Raw genomic sequence first — 19,135 nt, forward strand, 5'->3', positions numbered from 1 at the left:
GTGGTGGCCTTGGCAGTACTGGGTTAACAATTGAATTCAACGATCTTAGGGGACTTTTCCAACCTTAACGATTTCATGATTCTATGGAAATGTGCCAAGAGCCTGGCTAGAGGAGGGAAGCAGCACGCTTTGCCACCACTGTTTCCTCAAGAGCCTCCATTCTGGAGGAAAGGGGGAGGTTTGACTCTTGCACAGCTCCTCAGGGAGCCAAGTCACTCCTTCAGTTGGAGGAGACAACCTGGTGGGGATGGCTTTCCAGGGAGAAAAGGGTGTCAGACCTTTTCCTAGGGAGAAGCAAAACTCTGGTGCCAGTGGGCTACACGGATCCAGATCTGCTAGAGGTTAGCTTAGCTTCCAGGTAATGGGAATGAACACCTGGGGGATGAAGGATAACGACTGGGGTTCCATGCCCCTCCCTGCCCCTTGTCCTCCATCCTCACCAGCAGCAGCAGCTGTACTCAGAAACAGACATTTTTGGCAGCAGCCTGGCATCGCTGCCTGCCGACAACTGTGTTGGGTACAAAAGCATAATTGAAAGTTACCATAACCATTATAATATAGCAATATATTTCATAGTTAAAATAAACTATTATGCTTTCCCCTATCATTAAAAAAGAAGCGAGCAGTACAGAGGCAAATTGCAAACCCAGGTCAAAGCTCCTTAAGTCTGGACAGAACCGTCCATGAGTTTGCAGAGGGGACGTGGAATTTTTCTGGTATTTCTAGGATGTTTCCTTGCAGGCGGCGCAGGAAGGAGAGTCGTGGAGCTAAAAAAAACCCCAAGGCTGTGCCAAAAATGGGACTGGCTGGGTTAGGTGGGTCCTGGAGGGGCGTCAGGGATTGGCCCCTTTTGGAGCACGGGGTCGGATGCTTCCCATCTGCAGGAGGTCGGCATCTCTTTGTGATTAGGACTTGCAGCTTTGCTCTTGTGCTTTTCCTCCACCTTAGTCACTGATCCCAGCTCTTCTCTCTGTCCCGATGCCATTTGGGGCATCCAAAGGGATGATCTCAGGTGTGCAGACAGCACCAGCTGGGGAGCATTTACTGGAGCCAGGCACTGGAGCCCTGCCAGCTGAGGCTGCTGGTGACCGAGAGCTGCTGGCAGGGAGCAGGGTGGCTCTGGGTGGGCACCCTGGGCTGGATTGCACTGATGGCTTCCTCTGTGCCTGCCCTCCCCGTGGCCTGCAGTCCCGGCAGCAGGGCTGGATGGCGGTTAGTCTCAGTGTTGGCCTTGGTGGAATCCAGTGCCAACGGCAATGGGTCAGGGCTACTGGCACCAGTGTTGAGGCACTGGCATGGGTGTGGGTGAAATACAGGGGTGCAGGGTGGGGGCTGCAGGGTGCATGGGCTGCAAGGGGTGGGATGGGGTCTCTGGGGGTTGGGATGGGAGTTCAGGGGTGTGGGATGGGGAATGCAGGGGTTGGTGGGATGGGGATACAGGTGTGTGCAGGATGCAGGGGGTGGGGTGGGGGTGTGTGAGTGTGGGATGGGGGTGCAGGGGTGGGTAGGATGCAAGATGCAGGGCATAGGGTGCAGACCCAGGGCTGCCAGGCCCCAGGCAGAAGGGTCACTGGGGTGCAGGTTGTGCTGACATGAGGCCAGGGGATGCAGGGTGTGGGGTGTGCAGGGATCCACCTCCCCAGCCCTGTCAAAATCCTGCGACAGCAGCAGCTCTGCTCCAGGACAAGGGTCTCTTGCTCCGGTTGTGATCCCAACTCTCTTGCCATGGTCCTTCCCCCCTCTAGCACCTCAAGGCCTGCGAGCTGACAGCAGGCCTCTTGTCTCACTTGGTTGGATTTCCCAGACTTGATCATGAGCCTGTAGGGAGGTTCCTGGATTCCTGCTGGCAACATCGATCTTTCAGTATCTATACTTCCTCTGGCTCTCTGACACTCCAGGACACGTTTCTGCACCTCACCCCATGCACAGCTACATTCCATGGGCAGTTTGCTTCTATCTGAGGCCCAGGAAGCATTTTTCTCCACTGGCTGCCTGCAGGCCAGGGAAAATGCTGCATTTCAGGCTCTTTCGCAGAATTTGTAACCTTTTCTCCATTGTTACTCTGGAAACCTCCCAACAGAGATGGGCAGGAGCTTCTGCTGGACAAGGTGGACTGGGGGGCACCCGTAGGCACACAGGGAGCAGCAGCTGGGCTAAAAATAGACCTTGGGGGGCTGCCAAGGCACTCCCAGCCATCCTAGGAGATCAATTACACTAATTACAAGAGCTTGAAAGAGCAACTAGTTCTCAGAAGCCGAGTATCTCCTGCTGGCCGAGGACCAGGAGCGATGGCCACATGAAGGATGGGGATGACCATACTTGCTCCCCTGCTACCAACACCTCTGCAGCACTGGGAGCTAATGTCACAGAACTCCTGCTGTTGCCTTGCAGCCTTCCTCCTCCTCCTCGTCCTCCTCCTCCTGGGGCCAGTGGGCTGGCAGCCCTCCTCACTAACTACTGCTTGTTTTCTATGCAACTCTAATTGCAGGGCACAAGGAGTATAACCACCTCACACCACCGGCAGCAAAGAAATTCCTCGGCATTGGCTGTGGGGAGGTGGTGGTGTGAGAGGGTGGTGTGCCTCTGCCCCTACATGTGCACAAAATCCAGCGTTATTTATGGAAGGGAAAAAGTTACAAAGAATAACATTACAGGCTGAGTATACCTGGAGTAACACAGTGACTTTGATTACAATTACTGACACTGCTGGGTGAGGTGTAATTAATAGCACAGAGTAATTACGCGGTTCCTTCATCTGTTTAAAAACATATAAATATTCTCTGCTGAGTTTTCATGGAAAGCAGCAAACACCAGCCCCAGAGTCAGAGCCCTGCAGGGCTCCATGCATGGACTCAGGAAAGCAGAACTGAGGAGGAAAAAGGGAGAAAAGGTGAAAGAAGAACTGAAAGTAGCTGGTTCCAGAAGCAGCCAAATGATGCCCAGGGTACCTCAGGAAGCTGAACACCAGCAAAAAAGTAAAATGGAGCCTGAGGGGCTGCACTTTGTCAGGCATGGGTGGCAGTGCCATTGCCGAGATGGTTCCAGAGGGTGCTGCTGCTCCCCACCAAACCCAGCAGAAGTGGCATGAAGGCGATGGGCTTTGTTTTAAACAGATGAAGCACCCACCCTGGCTACCACATCACTTGCCAGTGAGGTCCCGCTTGGCCCCAGTGGATTTGACACTGCCAGCTGGGCTCGAGTGTGGATGTTCCTGGTACAAGTGGAGATGGTTGGAGCTGATGGAGTGTTCCATCCAGTACTTCTGAGGCTGCCTCAAAGAACCCACTGCCTTCTCAAAGTGTTGGGGGACTCCCAGAAGGCGGTGATGTGAGCACCTGAAGACTCTCTGGCGCCAGGGCTGGCCCGCCAGCCCCATCACTGGCCACCGGTGCGTTGGCCAGGGGCAGCCCTGCGTGGCCCTGCACGCTGTAGGCACTGCTGTCCCGGCTCTGGCACATGTCTCCAGACAGGATAAAACACTGAGGACCAGAAAGAAGTGTCCCTTGTTCTTCCCCGGACAGAAAACACTCAGAGCTCCAGAGAACCCCCCCAGGCAGGTTACAGCCAGGAACCGTCACCCAGCTGGCAATGTGAGGGGGGGGGTTCTTGTGGGTCCTGGCAAGGATATGGGATGGAGCGTGGGCAGCATCAGCCAGAGCCTGTGTAAGGAATCCCTACGTTGGCATCCGCCTGGTGGGGCTTGGCGGTGGTGAGAGGGGAGTGCCCCACAGAGAAAAACTCTCCCTCTGGTGTCTCCGTTGCTTCAGTGCTTCTGACTTGATGTTTTGTTTTGTTTTCAAATGTGAAGACCTGAGATTGAGCGTGGGTTTTCTGTCTGCCACCAGACGCCACAGCATGGGCTGGCCCGAGGCGTCACCTCCTGTCCCCTTTCCTTCACCACGTGTAGAGGCACCTGAACAGGGATGCGATTCCCGATACCAAGGCGTTGGCAAAGCTCCAAGCATTGCTCGGCACTGCTGGTCCCACCGGCTCCGGCTGAAGGGTCCTGCAGCGGTTCAAGGACCAGAAGAAAGTTCACGGAGACCTCCTGACCTGTATGGAAATTGCTTCCCCTGTCCACAGGGGGCTGAGGGGCTGCATTTTAGCAGCTGCTTGAGCTTGTGTAAGGGGTGGGGAAGGAGGTGGAGCTAACCCCAATGGGGCTCTCAGAGAGAGGCGTTTGGGGGGTGCCCACTGGCACTCCAACCCCCCGCGCCTCCAGGACGGCAGTGAGCAGGCGCTGCTGCTGCTGTCGCAGCATGTCAGCCATCAGCAGTGGCAGGGAGTTGAAGCTGGCACTGAGCTGCTCCAGCTTGGATTCCAGGCCACTGATCTGCTTCTCCAGGTCCTCGCTGCGGTCGTTGAGCTCGGTGATGAGGTCATACATCACGTTCTGCATCTGGGGAGGGGACATAGGGGATAGCAGAGGGGTTAGTACCATGGCTGGAGGGGTTAGTGCTGCTGCTGCTGGCAGAGCTGACCCCTTTAGCCCCGAGAGTTCCCAGGCTTCTGTGACGATGATTTGGCTCATCCCTGGACGTCACAGCAAGGAAATTCTGCCAGCCCTGTGTTGCTGAGCAGTGGCACCCCTTGCAAAAGTGAGTGCAGGGAGCCCCTGGCTTGTGTATGAGTATCTCCTCCTGCCTTCCAAGGGCAGCCATCCCACAGCAGCTATTCCTGGCTGACACCAACTAAGCTGGAGTATTTTGTGGTCAGCCAGTTTGCTTTACTTTTTCTGAGTGAAGAGAAACACTCGGGTAGTCTGGCTGAGCCACAAGGGACTTGCCTTTGAGAGGTCGACAAGGGTGTTGGCTTGGTCACTCAGCTTCCTCTGCTCCATCTTCACACTCCGCAACCTGGGGAGAAGGAAAGAGCAACATGGTTGCACACCTACCCAGTTTCAAAGTGCAGCTGGAGAGCTGCCTGCATCCCAGGCAACGGAAAACTGTCCCCACACCCCTGCCAAGGACTAGGCCTCAGTTCACCTAGGGCTCAGCATGCCCCCAGCCCAGTGTGTGGTCCCTTACTGGTGAATGGCTTGTAGGAACTTCCTCTGGTGCTTCCTGACTTTGGCATGGTCGATCTTCTTCAGCAGCTTGGTATGCTTGTAGATGAGCCACGTTTCCCGCAGGACGTTGGCTGCCGCGTTCTTGATCTGCAAAACAAGAGCTGGCTGCAGGTCACCAGGCCCCAGCATGTGGGATTTCACAGAGACATTTGTCTGGCTCTGCCATGAACTGGTGTCGCAAGAGCACTTGACTGGCCCCAGCTGGAGTGAGGCGCTCAGCCTCTCAAGGAATGATGGGCAGCTCAAGCAAGAGCAAGGGCAGGCAGAGCTCTTGGCACCCACACCACCGCCCTGCTCTGCACTGATGCTTCAGCACTGGGCTCCTCGCCTGCATGTGAAATTGTACCCTAAGGTTCAAGAAAAAGAAAAAATCCCAAAGTTTCTCTCGATTCCTGCATCCATCTGCCACTCTTGGCAGGTCCCGGTTGGTCCTGCGACTTCCGCAGGCTCCCCGGCTAAACCGCATCTCTGCTGCTCTCACTCCAGGAGGAATTGGCTGCCGTCTGCCTGGCATGGAGCCGAGAGATCCATATCCATGGCCAGAGGAGAGGGCTGACCAGCTGTTTGCTTTTCCGGCTCAGTCACACTGAGGTCCTGACTGTCCCTGCGGTGTCAGGGCTCTGGCTGGGATGTGGCTCTGCTGGGGGCTCCATTCTCATTACATCATATGCCATTGTTGGTTTGCCAATGTTTTGCCATGATGAGGCTACTGAGACCAGAGACGTCCTGCAGCCCCCACATGTTACCAGGGATGTGACACCAGACCCTGGCATGACAGCAACCCCATAGATCCCCCATTGCAGGCTCTATGTCCCTCCTTGGGAATGGAAATGGCAGGAGCCTCACAGCGTGGCTCTTGTCTGCAGTGAGCACTGAATTACCAAAATCCGGTTGTCCTCCTGACACCAACAGAAGTGAGATCATGCTCTGCAAAAGGAGGGAGTCTGTATCCTCCAAGAGGGAAAAAAAAAATAGGCTTTTCCTTTCTGGGGTGTAACTGAGCATCCTGCATTGCATAAATTCCCAGAACAGAGCTTGATGGTGTTTGCTTTCAGCATAACTCTTGCACCTGAGCTGCGCCCATCGCACTTGGACAACTTCTTCCACCATGGTACCCACAGGACCCACACCCAGAGGTGCTGACACCTTCCTCCTGCCATGGTATCCCAAATCCCCAGCTCCTGGCAGATGACATGGCCCCCGGCTCCTGCTGCCCCCCCATGGCACCTTACCCGCTTCGTCAGCTGTGTGTCCATCATGAAGTTGTGGACATGTTTCTCAGCTTTGGTGAGCTCCAGCTTCCTGGCCACCACAGCCACCACCAGTGCCGTGCAGCCAGCACCCTGTTCAGGGATATCAGTTGGGGAAATGGTTTGTCACCCTCTTGTAACAGCAGCACTTACACCCTCACCCTTGCAATCCCCTAATTAACTAAAGCTACACGCCCTCCCCACTACCCTAACAAGGAGATATTCACAGAGCTTGGGTGTCCTTGAGCAGCTGATGGGGGACTGGGTAATTAACGGGAGAGACCAAGGTTATTGACAAGGTCAGTGGTGAGCCTGTGCCACCACAGGCCAGGGATCTGCCCCATGCTGGTGCCCTGTAGGATGGGGAGCCCCCCACTCCAAAGAGGGGAGAGTGGGAGAGCGGTGGGGAAGCACCAGGCGACCTCGGTGAGAGCAGGGAAGGGGCCCCAAATCAGGACCTCGCAAATCACCACAGCCAGTGCTCTGGCAGAGCCATGCCAGCCTGGCACTCTCTCAGCTCCTGCCATTTCTCTCTTCCTGGTGGGGCGACCACCCCTGGTGCCGTGGCTTGGGAAGCCCAGTAGACCCCCCAGCCTCAGTGGGTACAGGATCTGCATTCCTGGGGGGGGGGGGGGGGTTGCTGTGCTGGGGGTGGGGGCCACTTTGAAGGATGGTGTCTCACTGCAAAGTAACCACGGGCTGGGGGACAGCTTTGGGAGCCTGTGGCACTGGGACCCCCTTGGCCAAGCCAGTGGCTGCTCCCCTGCTGGGAATCGCTGCATGGCCCCCACCCATAGGAAGTTGTTCTTCCTTGCTTGGCTCCCACCAATAGAACTGGCTTCATCTGAGATGGATCAAAGGTTTGCAGATAATATAAAATTAATCCCTGATGGTGGAGCCGCCATGGCTGAAGGCTCTCATGGGGCTGCCCTTAGCTGGGAACAGGGATGGCTCCATCCCCAGGGCCTGGAGCTAAGGTGGGCAGAGCCGGAGTGCTGGGTGTTGGGATAAATCTCTGGAGGAGCCATGGCCACTGGGCCCCTGGCCACTCCTTCAGCAGCCCTGGCTGGCAAGTCCCATGAGCTGGGAGATCTCATGGACACCTTGGAGCAGGTATGCCTGAGGCCCTGGCAGATGGTGACGTTTTGGCCAGAAGGAAGGGAAGCCATGGCAAAGCAGTGATGCTGGCAGGGGGTGAAGGGCTTCCAGCTGGTTCCAGCTCTTAGCAGGAGACAGCAGCATTTGGAATCACTCTGAGTGACAGAAGACGGTGTGCACCAGGATGGCCAAGAGATGCTCAGGGGCCCTTCTTCCCCCTGGGCACATCACTGGCCCTACTGTGGGTGGCTCCCTCCACGCTTACTGAATACAGGTCCAAATCCACCCCAAATTCACCAGCTGGGACTGCTCCATCAGCTTCCAGGCTGTGAGACCTCAGACCTGAAGCCTCACACCTTGTACGTGGACAAAACAGCTGGGAAATAGGTCCCCTTAAAATCCAGTGGCCCCACTGCTGCGATGGGGACAGTCAGAACCCGTGGGATGGGCAGCTGGCTTGGCACAGCCCTTACCATGATGCCAGTGAGGAGGCAGACTCCCTTCCCACAGTAGGTGTGCGGGACCATGTCACCATAGCCGATGGAGAGGAAAGTGATGGAGATGAGCCACATGGCACCCAGGAAGTTGCTGGTTACATCCTGCTGGTCATGGTACCTGCCAAGGAGACACAGACATCAGTGTCACAGCAGGGGACAGGGATGGGTGTGGGAGAAACAGGGGTGCCTGGGCACAGTGGCTCCCCTGGCACAGGCTGTGCTGGGGTTTAGGATTAACAACACAGCAGGACGTCCCATAGCAGCAGTGGTTGCACAATTTCTGATGCAGAAAAACCCGGATGGACAAAATCAGAGCAAAAACTCAATGGAAAGGGCTTCTGCTTTCAGTCAGACCTGTCACCAAATCCTCGTCCCGCTCCCTGTGTCCCCAGTGTCATGTGGTGCTGTGGCGAGAACCGGTTGATGGGAGAAACAGCTGTGGCTCTGCAAAGCCCTCGACTGCAGCAGCCCCACTGCTGGCGTCCTCCCCTGCTCCTCGTGCTGCTGCAGCCTGGGCTGTGCTGCCCCAGGGGACTGCCGTCAGCAGCCCCAGAAGAACCGCCAGGGACGGATTCTACCCAGCCTCCAGCATCCACTTGGCTCTCAGATGGTGCAGGGGAATGGCTCACACACTCAAGACACAGCACATGTGGAGTGGCTGCAGCTTCAGGGATGTGCTGCAAACTTTCCAGGTCATGTCCCTGCTGAGCTATGAGATCAGCAACTGCTCTGGCCGTCCTGGACGTCGGCTGCAGCTCCTCCAGCAAACATGGGGGCCCCAGACATCTCCTGCTCCCCAGGGCTGGTGCAAACCTGGCCAAGATGTGCAAGTAATGCTTCCTGGGGGATGCAGCGTTGACTCCTGGCAGCAGAGCGGGGCCTGGCCCAGTCTGCAGCAGAACTTGGCCCTGAGCCCTGGGCAGGGGCAGGCAGCACCTTTGTCCCCCCATGGATAGGATAGTTGCCCTTCAGCCTCCCCAGCAAGTCTTCTCCCAGCCTTTTCATGGAATCACGAGAGAGAAAACAGATGGAGCTTTTGGCAATCCTGGCTCCCAGCTCATTGCTCCCAGAGCAGTTGGGTTTTCTCCTGTTCCGAAATGTTTTTCCCTCAAGTAACTGGATACTCAAATGAGGTCCTGGTGCAGGAAAAAGCACCCTCAGCCACGGTGAGAGCTGCTCTGGGCAGCTGGCCAGGGGAGCTATAGCCCATAACCACAGTGGGGCTCCCCAAAATCCCAGCGCCAGCAGTGGCATGCACCCCCTATCCCAGCCAGTGTATTCCCCTGTGAAGGGCTGAGCCCAGCTCATCACATTGGATAGAATGTCTTGGGGGACGACCCCGAGAGCATCAGGCTGGACAAGGGGGTTACAGCCCAGCCGGACAGATGGACGTTTTCTCTTCTGACCAGCACTTGGGGCAGAAGGAGCTGATAAACCAGAGGCTGGCACTCACCACGGCTGGTGTGGGCAGGAAGAGGGGCCACCTGCTCATGCCAAAGGACTGCTGCAATCAGCCAGACTTGAGTACTGCTTTCCACTGTCCCCTCGCCCGCCTGCCCCCCCCCTCGAGGCCACAGCCACCCCGTCGCTGTGGCTGACACAAGCATCACCCCCCGCCTGCACCACGCCGCCAGACGCCGCAGCAGCACCACCTCGGCTGAACTAACCCCACGGCTTTGGGCAGCCCCAGCCCCGGTGGGTGCCCCGGGGGTGCCCTGGGGGTGGGCTGGCTGCACGAACGAGCACACATGCGGGCGCACGTGCGCGCCGTCGGCGGGCAGGCCCGGCAGCGCTGGCGGCAGCGCAGGCACCGCAGGCGGCTGTGCTCGGTGGCCAGGCGAGCGGGCGAGGTTGCTAAGCGACTCGCTGCCTTCGGAGAGCTGCGGCCCCCCGGCGCGCACGGGAGGATGCTGCACCCACAGGCTCTGGAGCAGCCCACGGTGCCGAGGGGACGTGCCACGGCCGTGCCACCCCCAGCCCCGGGGACGATGTCTTGGAGCGACACAACCACCTCTGAGCTGCCTGGCCCCCGGCAGGTGCTGGTTGAGAATGGTCCTGCAAGGAAGAGAAAACTGGTTTCCAGTGCCGGTGCAGCAACCTGCCATCAGTGGGGACAGGGGGACACATTCTGGGTGGCCCTTGTGGGAGCTGTGTGACACCCAGGGCTTGTGCATGCCCCAGGGACAGTGTGTCCCTCTCACGTGGAGCATGTCCCAGACGTTCTGCATCCCCTCAGTCCTGCCTCCCCCAGGGCTGATGCATCTCCAGACCACCTTGGTTCGCTTCTGCCACTCTATTGACAGAGGGAGGTGATGCCAACTGTGGTGCTGGTAATCTACAGCACCTCGTCTGTGTCATTTCTGGGATTTTTTTTTTGGTCTCTAATGGTTCTTTATTTATATTGTGTTTTCCTGCCTAAGCCTCGCAAGATGTGAGATCACCCCTCTTGTGTGCGTCCCGGGTGCCTGTCTGCCTGTGCCCTATTTAGGATTCACTAACAACAATCTCCAAACACAGTTAAGCAGCACCCAAAGATCCAGCTCAAAAGGAGAGCATCATTAAGGGAGGTAGGAAGGCAAACACAGCCTGTAAAAGCTTGAAAATCTCAGGGTACCATCCTATACCTCTACCACAGCACTTACATCTGCCCTAATGCCTCTTTGTGGGTGACCAGAGCAACAGGTCTCACCCCCGGGAAGAGGAGGGGTGGCCTTCCTCTCGTCTTGCAAGCACCTGGAAGCAATTTGGGTGTCCCTGGTGACTCTGGTTGGGTAATGCCAGTTGGGGTGTAATCCCTTGCATGTCAGTTCCAAGGATGACACAAAGTTGCCACAACAGGACACAGGACACCCTGCGGGAGACCTGCCTTCCGTGCCCTGGGACGAACATCTGCTGCCAGCACCTTGCACCATGGCCATGGAGAAAACCCGCTGGCACAGCACTGGGGATGCCACCACCACAGCCCCCTGGCTCCCTTGGTGGATAAAGAGTGGTGGCAGGCCCTCGGGAGATGGAGATGCACTGGTACCCACCAGGCATGCCAGTGCTGGCACGATGCCATCTGGCTGTGGGTTTTTCACCGCAGTTTTGTCATGGCAGTCAGTCACAGTGATGCCAGAGCCTGAGCCAGGCCCCGCCTCTTACCAGCGGCACCTCTGGCCTCTCCCCATACACAGTCCCCCAGCTCCTGCTGTTCTCCATGTCCCCCACCCACACTCTTGGGGCTCCTGGCACCTCACACCGTCCCCTGGCCCAGGCACTGTGCTGCGAGGACAGGGCTGACCCTGCTCTGCCTCCTGCTCTGGGGACAGGGCTTGGTGGGGGGAACCCGTGGCTGCCGAGGCCCCAGAGCCTTGCATCCCTCCCACAGCGTGCTGGGACATCGCAGCTTCACTGAGCATCCCAAATCGCCACGCATCCCAAACTGTGAACTGCTGACCGTCCAGAGCTGCTGCACATCACCCTGAACTGCTGCACATCCTGAACCACTGATCATCCCAAACTTCTGCACATCCCAAACTGCTGCTCATTGTGAACTACCGCGCATCCCAAACTGCCAAGCGTTTCAAACTGCCACGCATCCCAAACCTCCACGCATCCTGAACTGACGTGCCTCCTGAACACTGAGCATCCCAAACTACCAAGCGTTTTGAACTCTTGAGCATCCTGAACGACCAAGCATCCAGAAATGCCACATCTCCAAAACCACTGCCCATCCTGAACCACCACGCACTCCAAACCTCTCTCACCTCTCGCACACACGGACTGTCCATGCAGCGATGATCCAAAGGGAAATGCTGAAGACCAGCAGCACCGTCCCGGGGCATATGGTCATGAGTGTCTTCATGACGAAGCGGGTATTGAAGTTGATCTTGTTGAGGGCCCCGATGCTGCGTGAGGATGCGTCGGTGAAGAGCTTGCTGTGCAGCAGCATCACTCGAGCGATCAGGTAGAGGCGCAGGAACATGGGGATGGACAGGATGATGTCCACATCCGCCTCTGCCCGAGAAGGTGTGTAGGAGAAAGCCAGGCGGGCTGTCCAGAAAAATTTGTACTCCCCAGGGATGGGGTGTATGGCACAAACCAGCATCTCCAGGCTGATGTAGAGGATGCGCTCATAGGTCATCGCTATCCGCCAGTCGTCAGCTCCATTGTCGATCACAAAGAGCTACCGAGACGCAAAACCACGTGGTTAACTGGTGGCCCCAGCCAACCTACCCCACTGGCCTCTCACTATAGGCACCAGGGGTCTGACACTAGAGCCAAAAGGAGCTGGGTGTGGCATGGCCAGGAGCACTGAGGATGGACAGGGTAGGAAAGGGTGGGAATGAGCTATCACCAGCCCCTCTGCTGATCTGCCAGTGTGTTTCAGGGATAGTTGCAGTGCTGGGGACACTCCAGAAGGCTTTAAGGTGCCTGGCCTTGAGCATGTGCCCAGGCATGACATGGGGACAGCTCACTGAAACAGCAGCTGGCAGGAGCCCACCTCCCAGAATGGCCCCCTCACCCAGGCCACAGAGACGGGTGAGCTGTGGGGCCACAGAGCACCAGCATGAGCCACCCCAGCCCCTCTGCTCCCACTGGTGCTGCACTGGTGTCACTGACAACCACCACACCCTGAATTCCAGGGCAATTTTTGGGGAGGGAACACCACAGTCACAGCATCCAGCTGCTGGCAGAGATGGGATCCAGTTGTCATGGCAACAGACGGTTCATCCTGGGTACACCAGCTCCTCTCCCACCATCAGTGATGGAGTTAGGGTCTCTGCAGGAGCTGGGGGGGATGGCAGCTTGGGCTGGCCTTTCTGGAATGCCACCAGAGCTCTGGAAGTCATCCACCCTGTCCTGCCTTGGCAGGTCTGTTCTGAGGCTGCCATCGGCTTCTCCCTGGTGCAATGGGGACACTGGTGTCACCCACAGCAGCAGGAACGTTCTCAGGGCCCCTCTGCAAGCAGCACTTGGCAAAGATGCCACCAGGAAGGGATCAAAGGGGATGTGGCAGCTGGTGCTACAGTCCATGTCCTTGACCCTGCAAGCACAAAGCGTGCCCAGGGGTCCAGGACCTATCGCAGTCACTCCAGCCAGGGCAGTGGGTGGGGAGCATGGCTCCGGCTGGCACTGAGCCCAGGAACAATCCTCCTGCCCTCCCAGAGGCCCCAGTGCACCTGTGCCAGCCACCCTGCTGGCAGGGCACAGCCCTTGGGGCTCTCCCTGGGGATAGCAGGAGCCACTGGGACTGACTCATGGAATGGCCGTCCCGGCCACCTCCCTTTCTGTAGGGAAAGCTCTGCTCTTTTTAGCTGCTTTGTTTGAGAAAATGTTTATAAAAATGCTCCAAGCTGTCAAGGGAGATCCTCAGGCATTTAGCAAGCTGACAGCCCATTCCTTCCTGGAAAAGGGTGTTAAAATAAACAAATTAGCAAGAGGAAAAAGGCCTTTTGACTGCATAGTGGGGGGTTGCCATAGTCCAACTCAGGTAAGGGAAGGAGCAAGGGGGGATCCAGGCAGGTGTCCCCTGAGCCAGCCCCTCTCAGCTCTGCACCTTTGAAGCATCGTTGTGTGTTTCCGTGGAAACCTGGTGTGGTCCAGTGGTACTCAAAGGGGCATCCCCAGCATCACTGGCTCCAGCAGGGGAAGGAACAAGTGTGTCAGCCACCACATCTCCAGACAAGTGAAGCCCAAGAAACCACTAAGTTGCAGCATGGGGACAAAAGCTTCACCAAAACACGCAAACAGCCCTGGGCACTCCAAGCACGGGGACAAGGGGGGCTCTGCCTCCCCAAACGCCTTGGCTGGCACTGGCAAACTCACCAGCACTGCATTCCTTCATGTGTTGTAGTGATAGTGGGCATGCTGGCAAGGGATGGCACATTCCACGCCTCCACCCAGCACCAGAGACATTGCTGGGGTGCCCCAGCCCCAGAGAAACTGAGGCACAGAAAGATCTTCAAGTATCCCAGAGGACTAATTAACACAATTAGTAGGGTCATACAATCACAGACTGGCTTTGGCTGGAAGAGACCTTAGAGCTCATCTCATTCCAAGCCCCTGCCGTGGGCAGGGACACCTTCCACTAGACCAGGTTGCTCCAACCTGGCCTTGGACACTTCCAGGGATGGGGCAGCCACAGCTTCTCTGGGCAAGAGAGGAAGAGGGAATACTGAGGGAAGAGACTGAAGTCATTGTTTCCAGGAGGCTGGGAGGTCTGACAGTGCCATGGCCGTGTGAGAACAGACCCCTCCTTGGGTGAGAGGGACAAGAAGCTGAGGATTTACAGCTCTGGCAGCTCCACTCCACCCCAGCTGGATTATCAGCAATGCTTTTACAACACTTAAGAGATAATAGGGTGATCAGCAGCCAGCACATCTCTGTCTGGAGCAGCTCGAGTCAAACCAATCTCACTCCCCTTCTTGCCAGTCTTACTGGCCTGCCAGAGCAGCCAGGACTTTAGTGAAGTCTCTGCGTGGAGAAGGACAGCAGTGGGATTTTGGCTCTGGTCAAGGCGGGAGAGGGGGGATGACCTGACGGCTGTGAGGGTGGACGCTGTATTTGCACAACATGCTGCCAGGAACAACAAGCAAAGGAAGCCACGAGCACCAGGGCATGGCTCGCCCAGTTGACCCTGACCGCTGCCACCCCAGGGTAAATATTATTCCAGCAAAACCAACAGCTCCCAAGTACTTGTTTTGAGCAACCCACCCCCAGGCTTGGTCCCCATGCAGGCAGGCTGAGCTGGAGTGGGGGCTGCAGGGACAGAGGCGGGCAGGGACCAGGATGCTGGCAAAGCCACACTGGCACCTAGCCCCGAGAGGGACAAGTTGGGATTATGGTACACTCAGGACTAGGAGCTTCGACATCCCTTCCCGGGATGCTCCTTCTCCTGACCGGTGATTCATTCCTCCCATGCCCAAAACAGGCCGGCATTGTGCCGAAGCTAGTTACGGTGGGGAAGTGCAGCCTTCCTGTCACAAACTGGGAGCCCTTTAACTTCCCAAGGAGGAAGAGAATGTGCAGCCCTGATTAGGTAAGGATTTCACAGCTTTCCTTGGCACCTCGGCTGGTCCAAGCCCTTCCTGGCCACAGCTTCCCCCAGCCACCAGCAGATCCACCAGGCACCCGGCTCACCGCCCCCCCAAGGCCCTGGCAAGGAGGGAGGAGGCTCCATGCAGGTAGTCAGCTCAGATACTATGTCCCACCCAGGTGGCTGGAAAATCCCTCAGCCCACCCCAGCAGCCCCTCACTTGGCACTGACGATGCCAGCACCTACCTGCACCTCCCGTGTGTGGTAGGCAATGATGAGGCCCAGCAGGATCACGGTGGAGAGGCTAATAAGGCATTTCAGGGCCAGGGAGAACATGGAGTCCTGCAGGGCAAGAGTGGGGAAGGCATTAGGGGGTGTGCAGCTGTGGGACACTGTTGGCCCTGGGCTCCACACCCCAAAGAAGGTGCTGACCCCCAACAGCTACTATCTCCCCCTCAATAGCACTTTGGCTGCCTCAGCCCCCACCCCTGAGCAGCTTGGCATGGTAGCGAGGGCACCATCAGCACCATCAACATCACTGGCACCTCTGGCATCCAGCACCACTGGTACCACCAGCACCGTGGGCCCTTCCTCCAAAACTCTTTTTTAAATTTAATTCTGCCGAGTGCAGTTCCCAGCCTCCCCTCACTGAGATGTGTGACGCCAGCACCCTGGCCCCATCCAGCCTGAGCCCAATATTATGGCATCCAAATGGGTGGCCTAGATCCTCCTGCTAATTAGTCCTATGTAAATTAAACCAGCTCCTGATTCACTGGTGGCCAAAGTGGCTAAACCCCAGGACCCCACTGGGAAAAACAGGATTCACCGTCTCCTTTGGACACCGGTAAGCTCATGTGGGTGCAGCCACAGACTGACCCCACCAGTGCAAGGGCTTTGGCAGCACCTCACCAAGTTGTTATCCCTAAACCAACCTGCCTTGCTGCTGCCCCCGTCCCACACCCCCTTCCCCCATCCCTACCATGGTGAGACCTGGCACACTCATGACATGCTCAGGGCAGGCCCTCCTTGGCTTGCCAGTGTGCTGGGCTGCCTTCAGGTTCCCTTGGCTCCTTCTCACCGGTGTTCCTCATCCCTGAGGGGTGTTTGCACGTGGAGAAGGGACTATTTGCTGCGGAGGCGGTGATGCATTGTTAACAACTTGGCTCCAGTCGCACAATTGTGTGGATATAATGGCTGGTGTTGAGAGAAGTGCTGGGACAAAATACTAGCTATTAATAGGCAAACTCCAGGGCAGAAATGTGGCAAGGCAGCTCTGGCCAGAGCCTTTCCAGTGGCACCAACCCTGCCTGATGCACGAGCATCCACTGGCTCACCTGGCATATGTTACCCACTACATTTACCAATGCCTCCTGCCAGTGTCAGGTCCAAAGAGCTGTTCCAGGATCCCGTGCTCGCAGCAAGCAATATGGGATCTTGGTTGAAATGGGGCAAGACCTTGGCACCCGCAGCACATGTCCCACTGCACCACGTGGGTGGCAAGGTGCTTCACCCCAGCAGTGCCGTTCAGGTGGTTGGAAGCAGCAGTGCCGTCCCACAGGCAGGAGAGGCCCTGTCCTGCCCACACTGGAGTGACAGACAGGGAGCAGGCAAACCCTGGCCACTGTGTCCTCCCTTCCCAAATCAGCCCTGGCACCCTCTGGCTGGGAGCATGTGGTAGCATGGCTGGGGCTATGGGGCAGAGCTGGAGCTGGGCCAGTGCCAGCAGCACCGACATCCCAGTCCGCACAATAGCAGCTGGTCCTGACCCTATATAGGTGCTCCCATGCTCATGGTTGTGTCCCTGCTGGCAAGCTCTGGTTTTCCAGCGGGGGCTGATAGGGGTGAATTTACACCCAGTAGCCCCACTGCTGTAGATCTGGCCAAAGGCCTGGGGAGAAAAGGGCCCAGGGACTCCCCTGCACCCTGCGCTTGTCAGCACAAGCGTTCACACCACAGTGGGGCAGGGGTGCAGCAGCAGGTCACAGCTGCTGCATGGTGGCAGCGCTGACTCACAGGGTCTTCCCCAGCTGACAAAGCAGCCCAGTGTGCCAGGGCCAGTGAGCGTGGCAGCGGTGCTGCTGGCAGCTTGGTGAGGGTGGACAGTCCCCCCGGTGCCAGGCAAGCAGGCACATGGAGCCTGCAAAGGCGGCCGCGGCTCAACAGGTACAGGCGCAGGTGGGGGAGAGTGGTTTGGCCTTGCTCCTGCCAAAGGAGAGTGGGAATCACTGGGAAAAGGCTCTGGCAGTGAAGCATCCTTCTGCCTTAGCAGGGGAACCGGGGATGCCAGTTTGGCACCAAGGCCTCCCACTGCCTCGGACAGAGCAGTGGAACTGCTGCCTGCAGCCCCCACACACCCACTGTCGCTGTCAGCCATGGACAGACGGCACTCGGGAGCCCCCCCACCAGGCAGCTCTGTGGGGAGGCAGCAGGGTCCCCTACACCCACGAGACCCCTAGCCACATCCCTCCCTTCCTCCACCTCCTCCACCCACACTGCCCTCCCCGCTGCCCAGGCTGGTTAATGGCAGGAAGTGGTGAGCACCCCCTTCCCACCTTGCTCCTTCCCCTCCACCGGTGGCACTGTGGCGAATGGACCCCCGCTGGCTGCCCCCCATCCCCCTTGGCAGCGCCGTCCCTCTGACGCCCATGGGTGCTGCTGCGGGTGCCGATGCCTTCCCCTCTCTGGATAGGTATAAATAACATGACAGATGTCTATACAAAGAGTTATTCATATCGCTGCCAACCAGCGCAGCCCGGGAGCAGGAGCTGGAAGGGATGTGGGGGGGAGAATTATAAATAAAAGACACTGTCCTGCAAAAACAGAAGGAAAAAAAAAATGGAAGGAAGGGGTGTGGAGGAGGAGGAGGAGGGAGGGGGTGCTTTGCTGCACCACCAAGGGCGCTTTGAGGAGCACCTGACCATGGCAGCAACAGGCACCGCAGACTTCAGTGGGTCGGTGCCCATCACTGCGGGTGTGTGGGGCAGGACTCGGCACAGCACTCACTGGCACACAGCCCTGGCAGCCCCCGATCCTGTGGTTGCCTGTCCAACACCTGTGGCTGCGGCATCCACTAAGGCCCGGGGGACACTCCATCAGTCCCCCGCCAGCCTGTCCAACCCTGTTGCGCTCTGGATGGGCCAAACAGCTCCAGGTCTATCCTATGGGACACCAGCTGAGCCAAATGGCTCTGTGTTTATCCCGTGGGACACTAGATGGGGCAAACAGCTCCATGCTCACCCCACCAGCCACTGTCTGGTACCACCGGTGAGCTCCACACACACCCCCCTGGCCCCATCAGTACCTTGGAGTAGAGGCCCCAGGAGAGCTCAGTCTCGATGACCATGACAACAATGCCGAACATGCCGAAAATGAGCGCGTAGTCACTGAGGCGCTTCCTCTTCTCGAAGAGCGCTCGGCGGTGCCCAAGTCGGTAGCCGATGTTTTGTGCCTTGCGCTTGGGCCCCTTGGCAAAGGTGGTGGGGGCCGGGCGGGCGGGCGGGCGGGTGGGACGGTGGGTGGCGGGCGCATGGTTGTCCTCACGAGAGACAACGATCTCAGGAGGTCCACCAGCACCGAAGAGCTGCAAGGGCTGTGCCTCTGGCTCAGCCTCGATAAGGTTCCGTCGGGATGCGCTGAGTCGACTGAGGGGCTTCATCACTCCTCCGCTGTACTTGCAGGAGCTCATGGCAATCTCGGTGAAGGGGTTGCTGTCCCGCCGATGGACCAAGGGGCTGGGCTGCCGGTGTTTGCCACTCGTCACCCCAGAGCCCGCTGGGTGGTCGCCGAGGTTGAGCTGGCTGCCGTGGCGGGAGGAAGGGTGGAGGGCGGCGGGGGCGGCGGGAGGAGGAGGAGGGGCCCGTAACGACCCAGGCGAGGAGTGCAACAGGCTGTGTTGAAGCGGCGGCAGCGCTGAGGGCGGCGGCGGTGACCGTTCATCCCCCGGTAGCGGGCAGGGACACCGACCATCCTCCTCCAAGTCCCCCACGCCCGAATCGTGGAGATGCCCCGATGTCTCCATAACGGCGGTACCGGCGCCGCCTTACAGGGCACCGGTCCCGCTTTACTGGCCACCGGCCCCGTTCGCTGGATCATGAATGGGCGCCGTGCGCTCTCCGCTATCGCCGCCGCCACCGCCCCCGCCGCTGCCGCTGGCCCGGCCCCGCAGCGCCATTGGCCACGCTGGGGCTCCCCGCAGGCTGAC

The 19,135-nt window shown here is 58.0% G+C and overlaps 1 protein-coding gene across 2 annotated transcripts; it reads right to left on the minus strand.

The window, feature by feature from the left end:
* Nucleotides 1-467: 467 nt before the first annotated feature.
* On the minus strand, nucleotides 468-19,038 carry KCNN3 (potassium calcium-activated channel subfamily N member 3). Of its 2 annotated transcripts, XM_027725855.2 has the most exons (9): nucleotides 18,236-19,038; nucleotides 17,487-17,615; nucleotides 15,181-15,276; nucleotides 11,663-12,081; nucleotides 7,890-8,031; nucleotides 6,301-6,411; nucleotides 5,028-5,155; nucleotides 4,787-4,856; nucleotides 468-4,399 (listed from the first exon to the last, which is right to left on the minus strand). In XM_027725855.2, exons 1-9 carry the CDS (start codon nucleotides 18,950-18,952, stop codon nucleotides 4,103-4,105), a joined length of 2,109 nt encoding a protein of 702 aa, XP_027581656.1. In that variant the 5' UTR covers nucleotides 18,953-19,038; the 3' UTR covers nucleotides 468-4,102. The 2 variants fall into 2 exon arrangements, with proteins under 2 accessions (XP_027581656.1, XP_027581657.1); XM_027725856.2 differs by lacking the exon at nucleotides 17,487-17,615.
* Nucleotides 19,039-19,135: the final 97 nt, after the last annotated feature.

Source organism: Pipra filicauda, unplaced genomic scaffold (assembly GCF_003945595.2).
Source record: "Pipra filicauda isolate LSUMZ 115617 unplaced genomic scaffold, ASM394559v2 scaffold580_size271650_pilon, whole genome shotgun sequence".
Taxonomy (NCBI): Eukaryota; Metazoa; Chordata; class Aves; order Passeriformes; family Pipridae; genus Pipra; species Pipra filicauda.

What these genes read in the sequence shown, in the direction of transcription:
- KCNN3 (XM_027725855.2), bottom strand. Translation starts at nt 18,952, where the DNA reads ATGGAGACATCGGGGCATCTCCACGATTCGGGCGTGGGGGACTTGGAG. An exon ending in ACCACACACGGGAGGTGCAG is followed by an intron (nt 12,082 to 15,180) that starts GTAGGTGCTGGC and finishes GCGTCTCGGTAG; the next exon opens with CTCTTTGTGATCGACAATGG. An exon ending in ACAGTCCGTGTGTGCGAGAG is followed by an intron (nt 8,032 to 11,662) that starts GTGAGAGAGGTT and finishes TCTCCTTGGCAG; the next exon opens with GTACCATGACCAGCAGGATG.